Source organism: Maniola hyperantus, chromosome 17 (assembly GCF_902806685.2).
Source record: "Maniola hyperantus chromosome 17, iAphHyp1.2, whole genome shotgun sequence".
NCBI lineage: Eukaryota > Metazoa > Arthropoda > Insecta > Lepidoptera > Nymphalidae > Maniola > Maniola hyperantus.
In genome coordinates, this window is record NC_048552.1 from 5251503 (window position 1) to 5275223 (window position 23721).

Sequence of the window (23721 nt, forward strand, 5' to 3'; positions counted from 1 at the left end):
AATAAGTAACTTTTCTGGTTGATTTTTTACACCTTGTGTCCGAAAAACCCAAATATCTTACGGAACCCTATTTTTTTCCAAAATAAAATATAGCCTATGTTACTCGTGGATAATGTAGCTTTCGAATGGTGAAAGAATTTTTAAAATCGGTCCAGTAGTTTTTGAGCCTATTCAGTACAACCAAACAAACAAACAAACAAACAAACAAACAAACAAACAAACAAAGTTTTCCTCTTTATAATATTAGTGTAGATAGTGTAGACAACGGGCCGTGCAGCAGAAATCGTAATATTTTAATTTCGCCATAACTTCAAAACCAAACGTCCAATTTTAATCATTCAAAGACCAAATATTATCTCCATAAACTGTTCTTAGTGATGAAATCATTTATTTTGATAAGGATTAATAGCATGAGTAAAATAAACGCGTTTAAATGTAGTCCAAAAAAAATTCAAGATTTTTAAATAAAAAAATGGTTGCTGTGCCTCACTCGACATAGATGGGTATAGTGTGTCGCGGACTTTTTTGTAGATATTTATAAGATCTACAATTAATTAGAACATTTTATGGTTCTATCTTTTATAGTTTAGGCAGCGTACGCAAAATAAGTAACTTTTCTGGTTGATTTTTTACACCTTGTGTCCGAAAAACCCAAATATCTTACGGAACCCTATTTTTTTCCAAAATAAAATATAGCCTATGTTACTCGTGGATAATGTAGCTTTCGAATGGTGAAAGAATTTTTAAAATCGGTCCAGTAGTTTTTGAGCCTATTCAGTACAAACAAACAAACAAACAAACAAACAAACAAACAAACAAAGTTTTCCTCTTTATAATATTAGTGTAGATTCTCATATACTAAAAAAATGCATTGAAAAATCACAGTCTCTGAACAACAATAAATATATTTCTAGTTCCAAAAATAAGTGCAAAGCCGCATGGGATATAATTAATGCGAATGTAGGCACCATAAAATCCGAAAAAGAAATAAAGGAAATCAAGACCTCAGACAATCTATCTTTTAATAATCCGATCGACATAGCTAATGAATTTAACAATTACTTCATCAACATCAGTAATAAGCAACATCAAACGCAGACTAGTACTACAACGGTAAAAGCTAATATAGATTCAATACCTAATCACATAAATACTTTATTTCTTACTCCTATCAATAGCAATGATATATATAAAGTAATAATTAACCTAAAAAATACAAATTCAACTGGCTATGATGACATCAGTACAAAAATCTTAAAACTATGTGCTGGGGAGTTATCTTTACCTCTAAGCCATATTATAAACCAATCATTTGTATCTGGTGTCTTCCCTAGCAATCTTAAATTTGCTGTAGTTAAACCAATACACAAGAAAGGGGATAAGTCTTCAACGAATAACTACCGCCCTATAGCATTAATTCCAATATTATCCAAAATTTTTGAGAAAATCATGTATAATAAAATCTACATTTTCTTCAAAAATTATAATATTCTAAAATCTGAGCAGTTTGGCTTTAGGAAAAATAGCAATACGACATTAGCTTGTTTTGAATTAAACAAATCTATCACAGAAGCTTTAAACGCTAAATTATCAGTAGTTAGCTTATTTCTAGATATGACAAAAGCTTTTGACCTTGTTTGTCACGAGACTCTAATAAGAAAATTGGAGCGATACGGTATAAGAGGTCTGGCGCTAGAATGGATAATCAGCTATCTTGGTCAAAGACAACAATGTGTGGAAATATCCAGAACTAGTAAAGAACAATGTAGTACTTTTCGTTCTGCGTTCAAACAACAACAACCTTTCGGTGTACCGCAAGGAAGCATACTAGGGCCGCTATTATTTTTAACATACATCAATGACCTACCCAACTGCATTAGCCAGCAATGCATCCTATATGCTGATGACACAACAATAATTATAAAATGCAAGGATAAATCGACCCTTGAAAGTGATATAAATAACGCATTAGCAAAAACAATTGAATGGCTAGAACTCAATAATTTAACAGCTAATATGGATAAAACAAAATATATTCAATTTCTTACTTACAATAGCACTCCCATTAATTTACAAATAAGTTATAAACTGCAAAACATTGAACGAGTAGATGACATATCGTTCTTAGGTCTTATTTTTGATAAATACAGTAATTGGAAAGCACATGTTGATAGTCTATGCAATAGACTTGATCGCTTTACATACGTTTTAAAAAGGCTCAGCAAAAATTCTAGTATAAAAACTGCATTGCTTGCATATCATGGACATGTTGCCTCACTGTTACGCTATGGTCTTGTCTTATGGGGTAACTCTGTAAACGCTGATAAGGTATTTATAAGACAAAAAGCATGCTTGAGGTCCATTTGTGGTGCGAATATGATGGACAGCTGCCGGCCTTTATTTAAATGTCACGGCATACTCCCCTTACCTAGTCTCTATATATTAGAAATATGTTTACTTGTTAAAAAAAATCCAGGATTATTCTTGGCTAATGAGGTCAATCCAAACTTGAAAAGCAGAAGAAGGAATAATAAAATTCAGCTACCTCACACGAGGATAAATCTTTTTTCTAAAAGCGCATACTACATGGCAATAAAAACTTATAACAAGCTACCCGAAGTGATAAAAAACACGCCTAGTATACTACATTTCAAGCGGAAACTACATGATCTTCTTTTAAACAAAATGTATTACAAAATTAATGACTATTTCATGGATAAAAATTTATAATATAATTGATGAATTTGGACTCTTATATGCGCTGACAAACTACGCTTTTGTTCTGCTTCTTTTAAATGACTGGTTTATATTCTGTAATCACTGTATATTTTATTTTGTTTTTAACTACGACATGGAAATCCTTATTTTATTTTATCTGATTGAGTAATGTTTAAATTTATGATTTCGTAAATGTAATGAACTAGGAAAAAAAATTTGATGTAATTGTAATATTCTTTAACCATTTGCACACCAGGATCTGGTAGAATGTGTCAGGCAACTCAACTGATGTAACACCTACATGTACCCACATTCCAGCGAATAAACGTTTATTTATTTATTATATATTATTTATATGTCTGTCAGTCTGTCGTGTCTGTCAAGAAGCCTATAGGGTACTTCCCGTTGACCTAGAATCCTGAAATTTGGCTGGTAGGAAGGTCTTACAGCAAAAGTAAAGGAATAAATCCGAAAACCATGTATTTGTGGTTACATTACAAAAAATAATAATTAGTATTTACAACTTTCAAAGTAAGATTACTATACCAAGTGGGGTATCATATGAAAGGGCTTTACCTGTACATTCTAAAACAGATTTTTATTTATTTTATCATCATCATGATCAACCCATCACCGGCTCACTACAGAGCACGGGTCTCCTCTCAGATTGAGAAGGGTTTTGGCCATAGTCTACCACGTTGGCCATGTGCGGATTGGTAGACTTCGCACACCTTTGAGAACATTATGGAGAACTCTCAGGCATGCAGGTTTCCTCACGGTGTTTTCCTTCACCGTTAAGGCAAGTGATATTTAGGTGGACGTCCTAACCACTAGGCTGTCACAGCTTTTTAGTGCAACGGGTAAGGTATGAACCGGCGACGAAACTCTTTGATTTTCCGGGATAAAAAGTAGCCTCTGTTACTCTCCATCCTTTCAACTATCTCTACGCCAAAAATTAAGTCGATTAGTTGCTTAGTTAGGGCGCGAAGGAAGGACAAACAAACACACTTTCGCGTTTATAATATTAGTAAGTATAGATGAGAAAAAGAATCACGCGCCGCAATGACAAATTCGACGAAAAGAGAGAAGACTGCAAAGTGATCTAGGCTACTTTTAGCCCGAGGAAGGTAAAAAGTTCCTACGGGGTTAAAAATCCTACGAATAGATCACGCTAACGAAGTCTAGAAAACTAAAATCTAAATATATAAAAGGAAAAGGTGACTGACTGACTAACTGATCTATCAACGCACAGCTCAAACTACAGATAGCTATTATGACGTAGGCATCCGCTAAGAAAGGAATTTTGAAAATTCAACCCCTAAGGGGGTGAAATAGGGGTTTAAAGTTTGTGTAGTCCACGCGGACGAAGTCGCGAGCATAAGCTAGTCTAGTAATAAATCATGAGCGCTAATATATAGATTTGCGTGAAAAGTGATTAAAAAATCTCTATGCATAATGTAGGTAAATATTCTGTTGGTCGCAAATTGGTCGCGAGCGATGCAGTTCAACCTATTTCCGCGCGAATGTTTTATGCACGATAAACTACTCTGCTGCTATCCGCTTTATTAGCATATCCATACATGCTAACTTCAACTCAGGTCGCCGACTTTTTCGCACGTCGTTATATATATATATACGGGTTACAGGAAAATAGGACACGATCCCGTTAAGGGGTTATAGTACAGGGCATTAGCTATCAAACAACCCCTAAAGTGCTTATGCGAAAGTGTATCGTTTTCGAGTTATTATTTTTTTTATTTTTTCTTGGTTAAGTGGTGTTTGCCACTTTAAAGATTAATAAAAAAAATGAATGAAATGTGTAAAAAATACAGAATGTGTATTTTTATTGCCGCTATAACAACAAATACAAAAAATTACAAAATGGCCGCCATAAAAATTAAAAAAAATTAAAAAGTGTTATTTCTTGTACGATGGTACGGAACCCTTCGTGTACGAGCCCGACTCGCACTTGACTGATTTTATATTACCTTTTGACCTCATTGAAAAACAATCTAACGATTTTGCATTAAACTCGTTATTACATTGATTCTGATTTAATTCTTTGGCAATAGCATTTGCTAGAATTTTCTACCTGGTCTCTTTGTTGTGTAATTTTTTCTTGATTTTATGACTTTTTTGTTAATTTTTTATACCAATGGATAGCTAACGAAACGTAGATGTTTTTAAAATAATCCGCAGGATAAGTGCCTTAGTAATTTTTACAGAAAATTTGCAAGTTATTCAAAGAGTTAAATTTAAAAATCGAAAACTTGTACAGTTTTTGGGCTGTAATTTTAAAATGGTTAAAGATTTTTTTTGTTTTATAACTGTTTATTATTTACAAGGATATGTACTAACAAGATATTTTAAAAAAATCTGATGAAATACATTGTTCCTTTTTTTTATTAATTTTTAAAGTGGCAAACACCACTTAACCAAGAAAAAAATAAAAAAATTAATAACTCGAAAACGATACACTTTCGCATAAGCACTTTAGGGGTTGTTTGATAGCTAATGCCCTGTACTATAACCCCTTAACGGGATCGTGTCCTATTTTCCTGTAACCCTGTATATTCGTACCATAGTAGTACGCGATAGATCGAAATGACATTGAGGGAGGGAACCCGCGGGGCGGGGCGGGCCCACCGCCTCATACCCCGATTGCCGTCTCGACAGCCCCCGCGCTAACCGGGTGCGGGCGAGCGCGGGTGGCATGCAGGTGTGCAGGGCGTTCCCCGCCTCATATCCCGATTGCCATCTCGACCTGTCATGTACTATAGATAGTCAGATTTGCTACAAGGTTAGTATGCCGACCTATTGGCAATTTGGTTTATATCTAGATGACTTCTAAATGAAATCTGCAATAGTGCGACAGCGCCTCGGTACCAGTTTAAAAAACAACTAGCTTTTGCATGCAACTTCGTTCGCGATACATAATTTACTCTGTAATTTATAGCCTATAGCACTCGAGGATAATGTAGCTATCTGTACCTAATCAGTGAAAGGGTTTTTGTTATCGAATGAGTAGTTTTGGAGATTACCTCCTGCAGCCTAATTTTACATAAGTAGCTTTGAAATATTAGTGTAGAAAAAACTATCTATTGGAAATGTGTATTTATTTTAATTTAATATACCTAATACTTATCAAACTCACCCTGTGAGCTCATGTAGCTCATGTAGGTTTAGTTTGGTCTACAAACTATACAGATTTTATTTATTTATTTTTATTTTATTGAACCACGCATTTTATTGAGTCCATACCACGATTAATTTGATGATTTTGACTTGTCGATATTTCGACTCAGTTACATGAGTCGGGACTTGCAGTGCTGCGAGAAGTTCGACCTGTAATGGGCAGTACTTACCTATAATATCTAGGTACTTATTATAATACTACAAAATGTTACACCGAAACTAGACTCTTAGCGATTATAATTTCCAATCTAATCAAATCATAATATATATCGTCATACTTTTTCGTACGCAGTAATATTCCAAACGGGATACATTCAATGAGTCATCATAATATTATGAATGTGTTATTTGCCTTGACCCTGCTCGTCTTAGTTGTATTCAGGAAAAAGGGTTGGGGTCTGGGGAACTGGAAGTATAAAATCAACTTGTTATTTTCTTTCTAACGGAATCATGCCTTGAATAATAAACTTACTTCGCTGGCTCAGCTACTCGACACCAAGGGTACCTGTCCACTAAAACAATATTTTCGTAGCTCTGCACCGCTCTGCTTTCTTCTGCTTGAGCGGAAAGGCACCTTAAAGCTGAGATCTATAGATTTGCTCCGACTTACTTCACGTTTGCGTTTTTTGACGTGATCGAAGGACAAACCAAGAAACAAACACACTTTGACATTTATGATATGGGTAGTGATAAAGCCCCAAATTAATGCATAGCATATATTAAGTATCTGTCTATGGACGCAAGGTAAGCAAAAAGAATAAGAAGGTACAATGATACTGACATCGATAGTACATACTTGATTAAAACAGTATCGTCTGCATTGAGTAATTGTTCCGTTTAATTTATCGATAAGATATACGAGACCGTTGAGATCCGATAATGACGATCTTTACTGCGAAAGTGCGAACGATATCGCTTTCTGAATCACCTTGTGACAGCACAGTGAACATTTCGATCTTCACCAAGTTTGTTGTAAATTGCTGTTAAGGACCTGTATGACAGCCGGTTAAAGTTACGTTACTGTTAGAGTTTAACTTTGATCACCAATAAAAATCAAATTGAGTTACACAAGTTAGTATACCTCCATGATTAAATTAAGGTTGAAAGTTAACAAAACCTGACTTGTGCAACTTGTTATTTTAACCGCCGTCCGCCTGTCACGCAACTGGAGTCCAGTTGCGTGCAAAAGCAGATGCAGCAAAAGCAGTTAAGAGCGTTAGTCACTTAGGTCCAGTTACTGGATCTAAGTGACTAATGCTCTTAACTGATTTTCAGTTGTGATTTTTTCCACACACCTTAAATTGTATAGGTAATTTTACTTTTTCCCTCCTTACGAAAGTTGACTGTCCGTCTCTTTCTTATCTTTTCAAGATTTAACATCTTAACAGAGTTGACGAAAGGCAGAGGTAAAACTTTAAAATACAAATTCCACGTGAACCATGTTGCAGGCATAAACTGGTATCCTGAAACCTGAAAATATGTATTTCAGCATTTTAGTTGATTAGAAGTTTCCTTTGTGCTAGTGTCAGATTAATGACTTATTCCCACTTAAGTGTTTATAGAAAAAGTGTGTCAGTCAGTGTTAATAACCGGCCATCTGTTGTAGCCTATCTTTGTCCACATGGTGTGGATAGCGCTTTTATGATGCCAGCACCAAATTCATCCGTAGTTACCAAAAATTGACTCTGTATACTCTCGTGGGGAGCCGATATACGCAACCTTCACGTATATCAAAGACCTGGGCCATTAGGTCCAAAAATATATATCAAGTGTTGACATCAAAATAAGCTTTAATAATAATTAATATTTTTTGAACAAGTTTTTACTAAGTAATTCGCTTGCTGTTTGGTCTGTTCAGTACAAATTTTGCATTTCATTTTAAACTAACTTCACGATGAGCTGGGCTTGAAACTTAAGCACAGAGAGAGAGAGAGAAGAGATAATAACAAATTAAAAAGCAGAAAATAGTAGTATGGAGTGTAGAAAGTAGCTGTTGTTTTATCTATTGCATGCACCCAATGTTTTCGTTACTTTATAGTTTGTTTTGTAGTTTTAGTCTGTTTTAAAACGTGTATATTTTTTAAATTGAAATAATTATTTTTGTGTTGCGGCATCATGATAATAATATGTGATATACTATTTGCGTGATGCGTTCCCAAGGAAGGACTCTTTTAGGACACATATAACACATAGTTATCTTGCTCTATACTCAAGAGGACTTGTGTGTGTAAAATTAAAATTTCTCCCCAAATGAAGAAACTGCTACCACTGTCAGAGTGAACTAGGGGTGAGGAAACTCTCGGTTTGATCAAATAATAGGCTACGGTGACGGGAAATCAAAGAAAAATAGCACTTCCTAGCGTCAAATGTACTAACATTTGATGTCAAAGCCTCGACGTATTGTTAGAAGTTCCTAAACTATCGTGAATTGTGCTACTGTCATGTCGGCTTCTAGTCGTGTTGCTTGCTGGCAGGCACTTTACAGATGATAATGAATTTTCTCTTAATGCGCGCACGCCGCTTGCGTCACACGTAAATCTTACTAGATTTGTTGTTTTGTCCGAATGTTGATAAAATCCATGCTTACGAACGATATCTGTTTTCCTGAAATATCCTGGGTTCACAAGCCGTTTTGATACTTCTGCTAATTGAGTTTTGATTTCGCCTGATAAGACGGTGTACGACGATAGTCGTATTGAAATGTAAGCGGATGCTCTTTATTATGTAGTCAAATGGTAATTAATGGATCCATTTAGGACTACCTATGTAATATGTTTGACAAGTGGTAGTAAACTAGTGTCTAATTTTTGTACCGTGCATGTTTGTGTATCGTGCATGTTTCAACGGTATGCAAAAGGACATAAAGCCGAGTTTAAGTTGTCATGAAAAAGACTCGACTCTACTCCGTTTGTTTGCACTGGCTCTTAGAAATCTTTATAGTGTAGCTTAAGTTGAACCCTCTTCAGCTAAAAGGAAGACCCTTTATTACGCAGGATCTTAGCAAGCTGTTAATTTCGCGTCTTTGATCCTAAAACAGCCTTAAAGTGGCGACACTTAAGTTAGCTTCTTAGCCTACTACTATTACTACTTACCTAATAAATATATAGTGAATAAATAATTAATAATCGTTTTTATTTCAACTCAAGCTGTGATAGACCGTCCGCCTTCTAATCGGGGGTCGGGGGTTCTATCTCGGGCACGCACCTCTAACTTTTCGGAGTTATGTACGTTTTAAGTAGGTAATTAAATATCACTTGCTTTAACGGCGAAGGAAACCATCGTGAGGAAACCTGCATGCCTGAGAGTTCTCCATGATGTTCTCAAAGGCGTGTGAAGTCTACCAATCCGCACGTGCCAGCGTGGTAGATTATGACCAAAATCCTTTTCACTTTGAGAGGAGACCCGTGCTCTGTAGTGAGCCGGCGATGGGTTGACCATGATGAGTTCAAATCTAATTTATTTTTTATTTCGCAGGAAAAAATCTCTACAACAATGAGCACGTAGCAATTAAGATGGAGCCTATGAAGTCCAAGGCTCCACAATTACACCTAGAGTATCGGTTTTACAAACTATTAGGAACGCACGGTAAGTGTTTCAATTTATATCACATTTTATTTACAATTGTGCTAGAACTTAGAAGTAATTTGATTGTAAACGAATCTCTAAATTGACAGGTCTAAATGTAATGCCATCCTTTTCAGCATAGAAAAATTTGAGAATTATGGTTTTAGATCTATCAATTTAGTTTCCGAACTAGCACCATTGTAATATTTGATATTACCTGCCTACCTTTAAGAACCTTAATATTTTTTTTTTATATCCTTAAGAAAAAACGGAGCTCAAATTTTACCTAACAGTAACCCTTTTTATGTGCTCTTTCTTTCGATATCGCATTCGGAGACTTTTAGGTCGGTTTTAATAAAATTAGCATTTTTTTACTCATTGCTGGTAGGTACAGTTTGAGTATCTTTTCTAAACATCCTTATAGCAAATTAAAATCGATACATTTTTTCTCTAGCATAAAATTTTTAATGACAAAATATAATCGAAACTTTCCTCATATCGGAATCTAAATTTTTCTGGATCAAAAATGTCCAGAAGTTGATATAATTTTTATAATATGGTTTCCATCCTTAGAAACTTTATAATTAAAGAGATATCATCGTTTCTTATAAATGTATAAATTTTGTGTATTCCCGGAAATGACACCGATTTTATGCGCTATAAGAATGTTTCTAAACGAACTTCGAGAGAGATCGGATATTGATGTTTTGAGATTGCTTCGACTAATACGATTCGCTCCGCTATAAATTTAACACTTCATCAGTCGAGCTGGTTCAAATTATACCATTACGAATACATACAGGCATTATATTTTCCTTGTAGGATTATGGGCTAGTTTGGTCAAAGATTTTTTAAAGTTGAATCGATTTTACGAACTTAGTATCTTTGAAGAAATATAACTGTTAGATTTCTAAAAAAAACTGCAAATGTACCTATTAGCAAAAAATGACTTATAATAATATATATACTAGATCCATTGTTTTATTGCGTTTATCAAAAATTAAACTTGTCTGCAAGCTTCCACTGCTTCAGGATATATATACCACAGGTTTTTTTTAAAGTTTCTAAGATCATTAAAACCTCTGGAATCACACAAATGCGCGATCTATACTTCTATACTAAAATTGTAAATGCGAAAGTGTGTCTGTCTGTCTGTCTGTCACTAGCCTTTCACGGCCCATCCGTTCAACCTATTTTGACGAAATTCATAGCTTATAGCTTGCATCCCGGGGAAGGCCATTTTACTTTTTAAGACTACTTTTTATCCTGGAAAATCAAAAACCCACAGGATTTTTAACAACCTAAATCCACGCGGATGAAGTTGCGGGCATCATCTAGTTTAGTATGTTATAATTTTTCAAAATACAGTTACAAATTACAGTTCGCTTAGTAGGTACCCCGCTCTTGCAATGAACTGTTAAATTTAATTTTAGATACCCATGTTACGTGTTGTTAGTGGCGAAAACATTGGCTGTATTTTGTTAGAAAATTTACTAAACGCTGTTAAAGAAGGTTCATAATATTTTTAGGTTATCTATTTGAATTTAAGCGTAACATCGTCTTTGTTTACGTGATTATACTGTGTACAAACACGTTTAAAGTGTTTGGCACTTTTGAAAGTCTAGCATGCGCTGGCTCTCTCTCTATTTAATTAATTAATTTGATTATTAAATTGTATTAATTAATTTATTTGTATTAAATTGTATTAATTAATTTATTAATTTATTTAATTGTAACTCTAGTAAGCCAGTTTCTTAAAAACAAACAGTAACACTCGAGGCAAGTTTAAACAACCTCCAAGGGCTCAATAGTTTTCATTGTGCGGTAAAAATGTACTAATTATACGGAGTTACGTATTACGGAATTAGTTCACGGATGATGACTTAACAAGTACTTAGAAGCAGAAGTGTAAACCGGGGTTGTTAATTATTATAGTAGTTCGTTAAAGTTTAACGTGATGCGCCCTATTTAGACGCGATATGACAGGTAGCATAGATACGGAGAGGCGGAAATGTCGCTATGGTATATAATGTAGTCTGTGCAGTGCATTCATGCCAAAGAATATTATTATATACTAGACGATGCCCGCGACTTTGTCCGCGTGGATTAAGGTTTTTAAAAATCCTATGGGAACTCTTTGATTTTCGGGATGAAAAGTAGCCTATGACCTTTCCCGAGATGTAAGTTATCTCTGCACCAAATTCGTCAAAATTGGTTGAATGGATAGACCGTGAAAGGCTAGCAGACAGACAGACAGACACACTTTCGCATTTATAATATTAGTATGGATTACAATCCTTTCGTAAGTTTGTGTCGGTCTTGTAATGAATTTGTTAAGCTGGATGTAGATGTAGATATTTTTGATCATATATTTCCAATCTTCGTTAGAAAAATAATTAAATTAATTAAGTAAAATAATAGAATATTTCTGCTCACATAATTAATTGTTAGGCCATTATTTATATTGTGTATTAGTTCTTGATATTAAAAAAAGTAATATTAAATAGAGGGTGTCCCTAAAGTGTACTACTTGGGGACATGTGGTGGCCGCTACAACGCCATGGTCATGGAGTTGCTAGGACCCTCTTTAGAGGACCTGTTCGTGCACTGCGGACGAAGGTTCAGACTCAAGACGGTCCTTATGATCGCTATGCAGTTAGTAAGTGATCGATTGTACCCAATATGTAAGACGGAGGGTTTCACGCTCAATTTGGTTAGTTTATCAGTTTAATCATTGGCCTGGAGCTCGATTGCGGTTAATGACAATGTTACTATCGCAATCACCTCTGATTTGTAGTCGCTCTGAGCGAGCGTCAACGAATCGGAAGTGAGCGCTGGTATGAAACGACATTGTAAAACTCATCAAACTATCTAAATCAAGTATCGATACAATACAATCAATATGCTTATTCTGAGTATAATCATGAATTGAACTGATACCAAACTGAACGTGTTAATCTCCGTCTTTAAGTAGATAGGTGATTGTTCTTCGACACAACGCCGCAACCGATATTGAATGCTAAATTGTGGTTTTGTTATCGCGGACGGGCGACTGTCGAGTGCCGTGGACATGACGTTGTTTAGGCCTTTGCCACAGATATTTTACTGTTCTGTTTTTTTTGAAGTTGAAGTATTGCTCTCGATCAGTCGCCTTAGTTAAAATGACGCTTTGCTTATTTTTTTGTAAAAGTCATATTTTAGTAATTTACTTTCGGCTTCAGCGTTGTGTCAAGCAGGTGCGAGCGAGAGCAATGCTCTGTCTTCAGTCTAGCCGCTCCGAGTTAATTTTGCTATGCTTCTCGTCGGAAAATGGGCTTTAGTTTCAATCAATGACCATCAGATTACGAAATAACCAATACAATTTTAATACTATCAACTTTGGGCTTATATGCTTTAAAAATCAGCTAATACCTATAATTGTAAAAATCGCGATTCAATCAATCAAGTTTCGTAATAAGAAACACAATGAAAGCTTGACGCGCATAGCGAAATTTTCTCTGACCCGGCCAATATGTAACTGTCGGCTAAGTTTTTATGTAAGTACTAAATTTTATCTTTTTCCCTCCACCCTTTCCTACCCTTTTATATCCGTGGCTCCTTAGCTCCGTCGACGGCGGAAGGCATCCCCGAGGTGTATTACTTCGGGCCCTGCGGTAAATACAATGCGTTGGTCATGGAACTGCTGGGCCCGTCTCTAGAGGATCTATTCGATCTGTGCGGCCGACGCTTCTCCTTAAAGACTGTGCTGATGATCGCTATGCAGCTGGTGAGTTCAAGTTATACACCACTACTTCTTACTTAGCTCCGTCGACAGCGCAAGGCATCCCCGAGGTGTATTACTTCGGGCCCTGCGGTAAATACAATGCGTTGGTCATAGAACTGCTGGGCCCGTCTCTAGAGGATCTATTCGATCTGTGCGGCCGACGCTTCTCCTAAAAGACTGTGCTGATGATCGCTATGCAGCTGGTAAGTTCAAGTTTATACACCACTACTTCTAACTTAGCTCCGTCGACGGCGGAAGGCATTCCCGAAGTGTATTACTTCCGGCCCTGCGGTAAATACAATGCGTTGGTCATAGAACTGCTGGGCCCGTCTCTAGAGGATCTATTCGATCTGTGCGTTGTTACTATGCATTTGAATTGAGAAAACCATCAGCAATGTACTTCATAACTTACGTTATGTGCTGAGGAATATTTCTTTTAAGGTAAACTTTCGAGCTAGACTCATTTTGCACACAAAGTCGCCGTCCTATACAAGATTTTTCAATACTCTTAAGCCTTTATTCTCCAACTGTTGTTCAAGGCCAGTGTGCAGATAGTTCAAAGCGAATTTAACGCTCTACAAATTCTCTCGAAAACTACCAAATATTTATAAATGCACTACGTATTTACGTAGTATACTTTATTTATACTGTTCTTCTTTGAAAGTTATATGCTGTTTCATCACTGTCTTAATATTTATATTCTAAAAAGGCAGTGAAATTGAAAGGGTCCTAAAACTCTTAACTTGTAAGTTCGAACCTTACTCGTTGAACTAAAGTATTTGTAAATAATCTGCACGCCGACTTGCTTAGTCATCTTCATCTTAACAGGTGGACCGCCACTGCTGAGCATAGCTCGCTTGTATCTAGCAGCCGATCCGCACTCGGCCAGCGTGGCGGACTATTGCCTAAACCATTCTCAATCTGAGAGGCGACCCGTGCTCAGTTACTACTGACCGGCGACGAGATGATCATGATGATAATGATGATGATGATCTAGCAGCCACATAGTGGGGAGCATAGACAGTAGAATCCGTCTTAGGACCAGCGCAAACAGTGGCAAAATTCGAGGATTTTGATAACTGCGTAAACTCAGCATTATGAATTTTGACATACCGTTGAAATTGGTATACTGGAAACAAAACACGCCGAACATACTGTAGAAGATTCATGTCCTACAGTGGACGTCCGCAGGCTCACATGATAAATCTTTAATACCCGCTATAATCATTCTAATACGTACATTTGAAGCACATGTAATTTCTGTTTCAGCTACATCGCATCGAATATGTCCACACGAGACATCTAATATATCGGGACGTTAAGCCTGAAAATTTTTTAATAGGTAGAGCTACGAGTAAAAGGGACAAAATCATACACATCATTGGTAAGTTGATTTTTTTCTTAAACCTTCTGTCACTTCATATTTTCTTGGTACTTCTAGACATACAACTCGACTAAGAGAACGAAGTATCGACTCCAGTTTACTTGTCAGATGTTAGTGATAATAACCAGGACCGACAAGGGTTAGGTCAACGAGGCAGGAAGGAAATGAAAAGGCTAAATTCGGACCTCCAGAGTCTGCCATTCAAAGTTACCAACTGCTAAGATGGTGATAGAGAAGCTGTGATAGCCTAGTGGTTAAGACGTCCGGCTCCTAATCGAAGGTTGGGGGATCGATCCCGGGCACGCACGTTCAGAGTTATGTGTGTTTTAAGTAATTAAATATCACTTGCTTAAACGGTGAAGGAAAACATCTTGAGGAAACCTGCATGCCTGAGAGTTTTCTGCCAATCCGCACTTGGCCAGCTCGGTAGACTATGGCCAAAACCCTTCTCTTTCTGAAAGAAGATTGTGCTCTGTAGTGAGCCGGTGATGGGTTGATCATGATGATGACGATGATGAACTGTTAAGACCCCATTGTAACTTCTCTATAGCCATCAACAATGGCTGTGGTTCGTATAATATACCTATAATCACAGTATTATATAAATCTGTCCCGCAGTTTTGCCCGCCACCTTGAATTAGCCGTGGCGGGTTTTCGCGAATCGATAGCCACTTGACCTTCATATTCCCATTATGCACTGCAGACAATGTAGATAGGAAACCGTTACCATGTTGGCTGATTTCGACCTTTTTTTACTGATAAATTGCAATCTATTAACTATTTTATTCGCATTACGTGCTTATTTTGACCGCAATGCAGGATTGAGTTTTGAATTAACATTAAATTGTGCGTCGAATCAGTACTCAACACTAAATAACTTATTGCATAGTTGAAATGAAAAACCGTACAAAAAGACTCCTCACGCGCCATTTTAACTCCATGGATCAACTGTCATGTCAAAAGTACAGTTCATCTTTACAATAAGGACTAAAATCGTACTTTTGATATGAAATTTGGAACATAAAGTTAAAACGGCGCATTAAGAGTTAAATTTTACGCGTTATATTTATTAAGGTCTTTACTAATTTTAAAATTTATTCACTGTTCAGTAATGTCCAATGTATGACAGAAATGTTTTTAAGGCATGTGTAAGTGTGCAAATTGCTAGTAACTAATAAGACGTACAGTGCGACCAACTTATCTGTTCAGGTGACAGCATCGCTACTGGAAAATTAATACTAATTTAAGAAATTTACCAACAAAACGGAGTTTCCAATTCTGTATTCATTCAAAGATTACATGATATTTCCATAGGGAAAACTTAATCGTGTTTTATACTTACTTGCTGGATTTTCTTAACTTTCGTAATTATTCGTAATTTATGCATACTAGAAGATAGATACGGGAGAGATATGTTACTACGTGGGAACGTAAGACATAAAGACCATCAGAACTTTACAGCACAAAGATTTCATCAGATCAACAATACATTTGTGCTATCATGATATTATGAACTGGTGCAGTAAAGCCGAGCGCAAACTACTAGTTTTTACCTACAGTCTATTTAATTAGTTTAGTAAAACGTGACAAGGAAATAACAGACTGAAATAAGTGAAAGTGAAGATGCCTTAGCACACTTGTTTAGTAAATTCGATTGTAGGTACATGAAACTTCCAGATTAATAAAAATAGTGAAATTCTATTCAAAATTGTATATTTTGGAAAAAGATTAGTGATTAGGCATGGAGTTATGTTTTGCGTATAATCGAAAATGCCAGATTTGTGAATAATAAATATATGTATATAACGATTCTCATAAGAACACTACTGTCTGTACAACTTAAAAAAAACAAGGAACAAATAAATGGTAATAACTTGCGGTCGTATAATTTTTGAAATAAGTAAAACAACCTATCGTGCCTGGATATTTTTTTTAATAATCAAACTTGCAAAATAAATTGATATTTCAGTAATCTGCCGGTACCTTGTCTGTCAGTGTGCGTTCCGCTTTAGTATTGTTAGGTAACGTACATTGCATACGGTGGGGTAATTTAATCTTTGCTACAACGAGGTTTGCGGTTGAAATATCTTGGCAATTCAATGAATATTGCCCGTAAAGACTGCAGTAAGTTTGGTTTTACTTAAACTCCAGTTGTATGACAGAAGGTTAAAGTTCCGTTTCGGATAGCGTTAGACTTTGACCACCAATAAAAAGAAAACTTAGCATTCACACCTCCACGATTAAGGTTTCAGGTAAAATTTAGGTCCAAAGTTTAACAAATACTGACTTGTGTCCTATTTTGCGTTTTTTTGACGGCCATAGTTTAACGTAACGTACGTACTTAACTATAACGTGGACCCTGGTTTGTAAAATATCACTGATAGATTGATAGTTGGTCAACAAATTTTTATGTCAAAATATTCCAGTATAATGATCTTCTATATTCTATAGTAATGTGAAACTGGCTTAAGATCACACATAAGTACACATAAAATACACTCTCACATCCTCTTGTAAACTTTTTAATTTGGTTTACAAGTATATATAATTACTTCGTGAACTAACAATATAAGAATAAAACTTATTTTAATATATTGATACCTATTAATAAATACATAATCATGTATTTTTAATTTTTATTACAATATCCTCGAAGATAATTTTATTCAAAGGGCTATTGTTTTCCAAGATCTTTCATTGAGCGTGAGATAGTATTGTTTTTTTATCAGGGAATCATTTTGTTTTTAATCAGTTAGTAATGATAAAATTGTCATCTGGTCATTACCTGGATATAACTAAGTAATATGAATCAAGTATTTTGACCCAATTTATTTGTCTTTGACAAATATTTCTAAACTAGATGATGCCGGCGCCTTCGTGTATTTAGGTTTGTTGAAACTCCGTGGGATCTCTTTGATTTTTCGGGATTAAAGTAGCCTGTGTCTCTGTGCTTTTAGTCAAAATCCATTAAACCGATGGGCTGCGAAAAGTAACAGATAGATATACACTTTAGTATTGAAAATATTAGAATGGAAATGTAATAGAATATTTCATCTGTTTCAGATTTCGGATTGGCCAAAGAATATATAGACTTAGAGACAAACAAACATATCCCATACCGGGAGCACAAGTCACTGACCGGGACTGCGAGATACATGTCAATAAATACACATTTAGGGAAAGGTTCGTATGAGTTTGGTGCCTAGCTTTACTTCACTAATGTACAGGGTCGTCTTGTAGACAACAGCCTACTGATTCGCTAACTACGCCACATAGCTCAATTATTGACATTTTCATTGAAGGTTTTCTACGAAAAATTATTTTGATATCACCCAGTGAAGCAGCAATGTAGAACCAACCAATATCAAATGAGCTCGGTGGATATCATTCAGTGTTAGACACTGAGTTAGCGAAGCACCCCGCAGATCCATTCCTTGGAGCTTATATAGAAATCGATAGTCAAAACTCCCATACTTCTGCAGTTATAATGGTTATTTTTGCGTATATGGAAACGATAGAGATTTATATTTAAGACGTTTGTTAGTACGCTATAATCCTTGTAATCCCTCCCATGGCTTAACTAAAATCAGGGTAGCATTTAAAACCTTACATGCGTCATTGGATAGATTCTTGTTTTTCGACCACTACAGGCGAGCCGCAAAAGCACGGGCCGCTTGTAATTTATTCAGTGCGGCTGCTAGATAATGTTGCCCTAATTTATTTGACACAAGCGATGCTATTCAATCCATTGAAGACAGTATTCTTTTGTTGCTATAATCTGCAAATATCTTTTGCCTGTCACAAGCCCTTAGCTAAAACATCTCTATTGAAGTCAGTTGTTAAAAAGTTACGTAGTATTTCTTCAAGGCTCTAAAAGGCCGGAAAGGTGAAAAAATGTTTTCACGAGAGTGTTTAATGTAAAGAAAAACAATGTGTGTACGTAATAAGTTTAAAGCTTGAAAACTGCTGATTTGAAAAAAAAAACAAGTATTTAATTGTCAGTAATTTCTACATTTTATTTTTCAGAACAATCGCGACGCGACGACCTAGAAGCTCTGGGGCATATGTTTATGTATTTTTTACGTGGTTCCTTACCCTGGCAGGGTTTAAAAGCTGATACACTCAAAGAAAGATACCAAAAAATCGGTGATACCAAACGAGCGACGCCTATCGAGGTAGATATATAATTTCTTAAGACATTTTTATTTAATAATGTGTTTTCTTATGAACCAAAAAGTCTTCTACCGTACTACGAGTACGTTTTTGGTGCATCCAGCACAAATTAGAGTTAAAATTTAGTGATTGCCAGAGATATTTTCGCGCCATTCAAAAATAAGATTTCTGTGCAGGTACATCGCTGTAACTTCTAAGTACTGTAATGTACAATGTGTACAGGTGCTGTGCGAGGGGCACCCCGAGGAGCTGGCTACATACCTGCGCTACGTGCGGCGGCTGGACTTCTTCGAGACGCCCGACTACGACCAGCTGCGCCGTATGTTCCGCGACCTGTTCGAGCGCCGCGGCTACGTCGACGACGGCGAGTTCGACTGGACCGGCAAGACTATGGTAACGCCCTCCGTCGCGCTCGCTTAACACCCACTCACTGAACCAGCTCGACACCCGTCCAAGCGCCGCGGCTACGACGCCTATAGCGAGTTCGACTGGAGAGGCAAAACTATGGTAACGCCCTCCGTCGAGCTCGCTTGACACCCACTCTCACTGACACAGCCCGACACCCGTTCGAGCGCCGCGGCTACGTCGACGACGGCGAGTTCGACTGGACCGGCAAGACTGGTAACGCCCTCCGTCGCGCTCACTTAACACCCACTCACTGAACCAGCTCGACACCCGTCCAAGCGCCGCGGCTACGACGCCTATAGCGAGTTCGACTGGAGAGGCAAAACTATGGTAACGCCCTCCGTCGAGCTCGCTTGACACCCACTCTCACTGACACAGCCCGACACCCGTTCGAGCGCCGCGGCTACGTCGACGACGGCGAGTTCGACTGGACCGGCAAGACTGGTAACGCCCTCCGTCGCGCTCCCTTGACACCCACTCCACACCCACCACTGACAAATTCCGAGACCGGAGCGCCTCCACACCCATAATACGAACCATCGTATAGTCAGTGAGTTTCTCCTTAGTTTGCTTAAAACCCTCTCAGAGGAACGTGTAAGCGAAGCGCCGGGCGTCCGGCGCGGCGCTTTAGACATCCTGGAGTAAGGTTTTCACTCGTATCTTGATTTCATTGTCAGTGCGCGGTAACAAGGTCGTATGGGCCGCGTATAGTGCACCACATACGCATTTAAACGAGAAGCTACTTGTTTACCTTACTCTAAAGAAAACTAAAGCATAATAGCTACCTATATCGCGCTCGTTTGACATCTACACCACACTCATCACTGACACATTTTGTAGACTACTTTCAAGACCCATGTCCAGTGACAATCGTACTGGCTTGATATTTACACTGCTATTTATTATTACCGGAACAAGTCTCGATAGCTAGTTCTGAGATTGGAAATTAGGTACGTCATGAATTGGTTCCATTTATACGCGCATAGATATATCTCAAAACGCACATGTCTCGATAGACACCCACTCGATAGACGCTCGCTTGACACCCACTCTTAAAATATCCTACATGAACAGGCCTGAGTTTTGGAAGGTAATCCATGTCCGCGAAAACACCCACTTACTGACGTATCAACGCATAACGCCGTGCCGACTAAAATCGACTTCAACGAACACAAATCTATACATAATTATATAAAACTCAGTCAATCAGTCAGTCAGATTTTTCAGCTGACTGACTGACAGACTGACAGATAGCTATTATAACGTAGACATCCGCTAAGAAAGGATTTTTTAAATTAACCCGAAATTCTAAGGAGATAAAATAGGGGTTTGAAATTTATGAGCATAAGCTAATTAATTAATAATTACATAATATGTGCAATTGCGCTCCAAGCCATGTTAACATGAAAGGCGGTATGCGTAGATACACGTTACTGTTAATTATAACGCTTAACGTTAACGCCTCTAGACTTATTATTGGATTAAGGCTTGCTGTAATTAAATACGCTACATATGCGGGGTGATTCGCTAACTCATTGTCTAAGAATTTATGATGCCCACCGAGCTCATTTGACATTAGTTGCTTTTACATTGCTGCTTCACTGAGTGATATTAAAATTATTTTTGTAGAAAAACTTCAATGAATTAAAAATAAATGTCAATCATGGTGCCTATCATTTAGTTTTTAGACACTGAGTTAACGAATCAATTACTATGCACTTATTTTTGCATTTAAATTATTCACTGAAAATAACTGTAAATGCTTGCTAATTAGTCTAAAACTGCATCCCGACTTATGAGTGGCTGAAGCTTTTGTACGTATCGCTGTATTGCGCCTCTATAATAATTTATAATGTTTATAATGGTACCTATGTTTGTCTGGACGCAGGTTTAGTCCTATTTCAATTTCCTGTGTTGTGATTCATGTTGTTTAGTCACGTAAAATAAAATTATTTTATAATTTTTTGGTCACGTAAAATAAATTTATCTTATCAATTTTCATCATACTACTTTCTCAAAAAGGTGCAAACAAACTATACTGTGTTGTGGTGTGTCACAATGGCACAGAAGGCTTATTTAGGACAAATTTTTATGTGAAGCTCATAATTAAGTTGAATGAGAATCTGCAAATTCTTCTCGGAAAGGGACCTGCCCACTCTCATCATTTGTTTAGCGTAAAAGTCTTTCTTAGTGTCCAATATTGTGGAGTATTAAGGTGCACTCCGATTGGTCGAGTGTCATAGCGCGTTGCGTTACCACAACACAGTAGTTTACTTACACTTTCGTACGTAATCCGTACTTCTATACTAATCGGAACGGACGAAGTCGCGGAGATCATTTAGTAACTAATAAATCAAAACGAACCACAACATATTTTTTGATTGCTGCATTAATCCCTCGTGGCGATTTCCGACCGATATGATGAATAGGATAGAAGGATGATATCACAGCGTTGTTCGAATATCAGCGAATATTACTAACTTCTATACGATTTTGACTCAATAATCAAGACACATTACGAAGCGTACAATTGGGATGATGACTATGTCACAAATAAATTATTTCTTAGGAACTATTAAATAGAGGGACTTCCATAATTTGTAATATACACGTCCGCTGTTAGTTTTAGCTTTTTAACCGAAAAAGTACGTCCAATTACGTCAAACGTTTATGTCGTCACATCTGTGTATTTCATACAAGCTCCGTTGCTAAGCAAGCGTTTTGAGGTTTGATAAAAAGTCGCTGATTTGACTAGTAGTCATCATCCCTATTCACCGAGCTCTTCTATATTCAGTAGTAGAATTGTTTTGTAATATCTTTAGAAAATACGCGTTGCGTCCGCAATATGCTTTGGCATTTATCTACACAATTATACCAAATTCATGCACATTATAATTTTTATTGAATGTGTTACTTGTAAATATGATACTTTTGTTTTTGCTAGTTAACGACTATTAGATCCTTAATATACGTGGAGTATAATCTAATTATTATTATTAATGACAGAAAAAATTTAATATTTGTAAACGAAATAAATCTAACAAAACACGTATCTAATAAACTTAGGAAATTACTATTCCGAAATTGATGCTAATTTTAAGCATCATAGGATTTAATTCTATGATATAACAAGAATCTGATATTCTAAATTTTGTTATTATTATTTAGATTAGTTTAATTTGTTTTGACATCTATAGTCCGTACAAAACGACTCCTCACGCGCCATTTCAACTTTTTGTATCAAATTTCATGTCAAAAGTACGATTTTAGTCCTTATTTTAAAGGTGAACCGAACCGTACTTTTGGCATGACAGTTGACCCATAGAGTTAAAATGGCGCATGAGGAGTCATTTTGTACGGACTATTACTATTTTCTTTTTTTGTGCCATTTTTCTGAGCTATGTAAATAACAAAACCGCGAAGGTAGTTTAAATTATTTTGTTTTTGGTAACTTTTTTAAATAAAATAGTTATGTGTTTATACTTTAGTACAAAGTTATAAATTATACTTTGACATGATAGCTAAATGAATTTATAACTAACTACAACGAGAATTTAATTGACTTGCCAGTTATTTGTGCCAAAAAGTTAAATACTTTAAAGTAGCAACAGTTTGTCTCTTTCAAATAAAGTGGGAGGTAAATACTGTTATCTATTTTTTTTGAATTGTATTTGTTATTTGCGTAAAATTGTAGAACTTACTATTTATTATATTTTGTCTAATAAAGTTTGTATTTAAGTGTGTGTTTTAGTGTAGATTTTAGTTTTTGGATTTGGTAGTAACCTACCATCTGACTCAAGAATTTTTATAGGCACTTATGTATGCTAAAAATATTTACTCAATTTTTTTTTATTATCTAACAAGGTTAAAATTATAGGGTCATACAGTAATACTAGACATTTTTATAGCCTCCGTCACTTTTCTTAATTTTAATAATTAAAAATACAACAACAAGCATGGTTGAAATGCATCATAATATATTTGTGTCAATATTATGAATAAGAAATCCAAGGTTGGTATTATATAAATTACTATACAAAAATGAACTTAATCGAGAGCTTGTATGGCACTAAGACGAACTTGGTATTGCCTATTGAGAGCCAAATTACTCGTATTGGTTGATTCATTATCAGTTTGTTTGTTAGTGCCAAATTAGCTTTCATTCAAATGCATGATATGTTGGTTACATCATACCGCATGGTTTTATCTTAATTGTGCATGACTTAATCAAGATTGTGCATAGATTTATCAGGATATTGTGCATGAATTAATCTTAACATTGCATCATTGCATGCCGCATGCTTACCGCTTTATGTCGACGTCAGCCGGCCAACATGAATGTGATGCGCATATTACGCCACGCGCCCCCGTCCAATATTATTAAGAACAAATCTGATAAGGTCAGTCTCCGTCAAGTAACTGTAAAAAATGTACATTTCCACTAGGCTCGTACTTAGTCATCATATTTTTATGGAAACAATTTGATCATCTTTAGATACACAAGTTCTTCTAATTTCGC

The 23721-nt window shown here is 36.3% G+C and overlaps 1 protein-coding gene across 31 annotated transcripts in view; it reads left to right on the top strand.

Annotated features, from left to right (window-relative positions):
- The window catches only part of gish (casein kinase I gish), a 73047-nt gene that overhangs the window by 22193 nt on the left and 27133 nt on the right, over nucleotides 1-23721 (top strand). For 21 of the 31 annotated variants that reach the window (XM_034977377.2, XM_034977382.2, XM_069504243.1 and 18 more), the window contains 7 exons: nucleotides 9388-9498; nucleotides 13080-13243; nucleotides 14510-14624; nucleotides 17688-17807; nucleotides 18651-18799; nucleotides 19020-19190; nucleotides 23528-23602. In XM_034977377.2, the coding sequence (XP_034833268.1) occupies nucleotides 9388-9498; nucleotides 13080-13243; nucleotides 14510-14624; nucleotides 17688-17807; nucleotides 18651-18799; nucleotides 19020-19190; nucleotides 23528-23602 (905 nt within the window). Of the gene's footprint in view, nucleotides 1-9387; nucleotides 9499-11984; nucleotides 12137-13079; nucleotides 13244-14509; nucleotides 14625-17687; nucleotides 17808-18650; nucleotides 18800-19019; nucleotides 19191-23527; nucleotides 23603-23721 lie in introns of all 31 variants that reach the window. The other 10 variants (XM_034977387.2, XM_069504249.1, XM_034977390.2 and 7 more) reach the window with 2 other exon arrangements.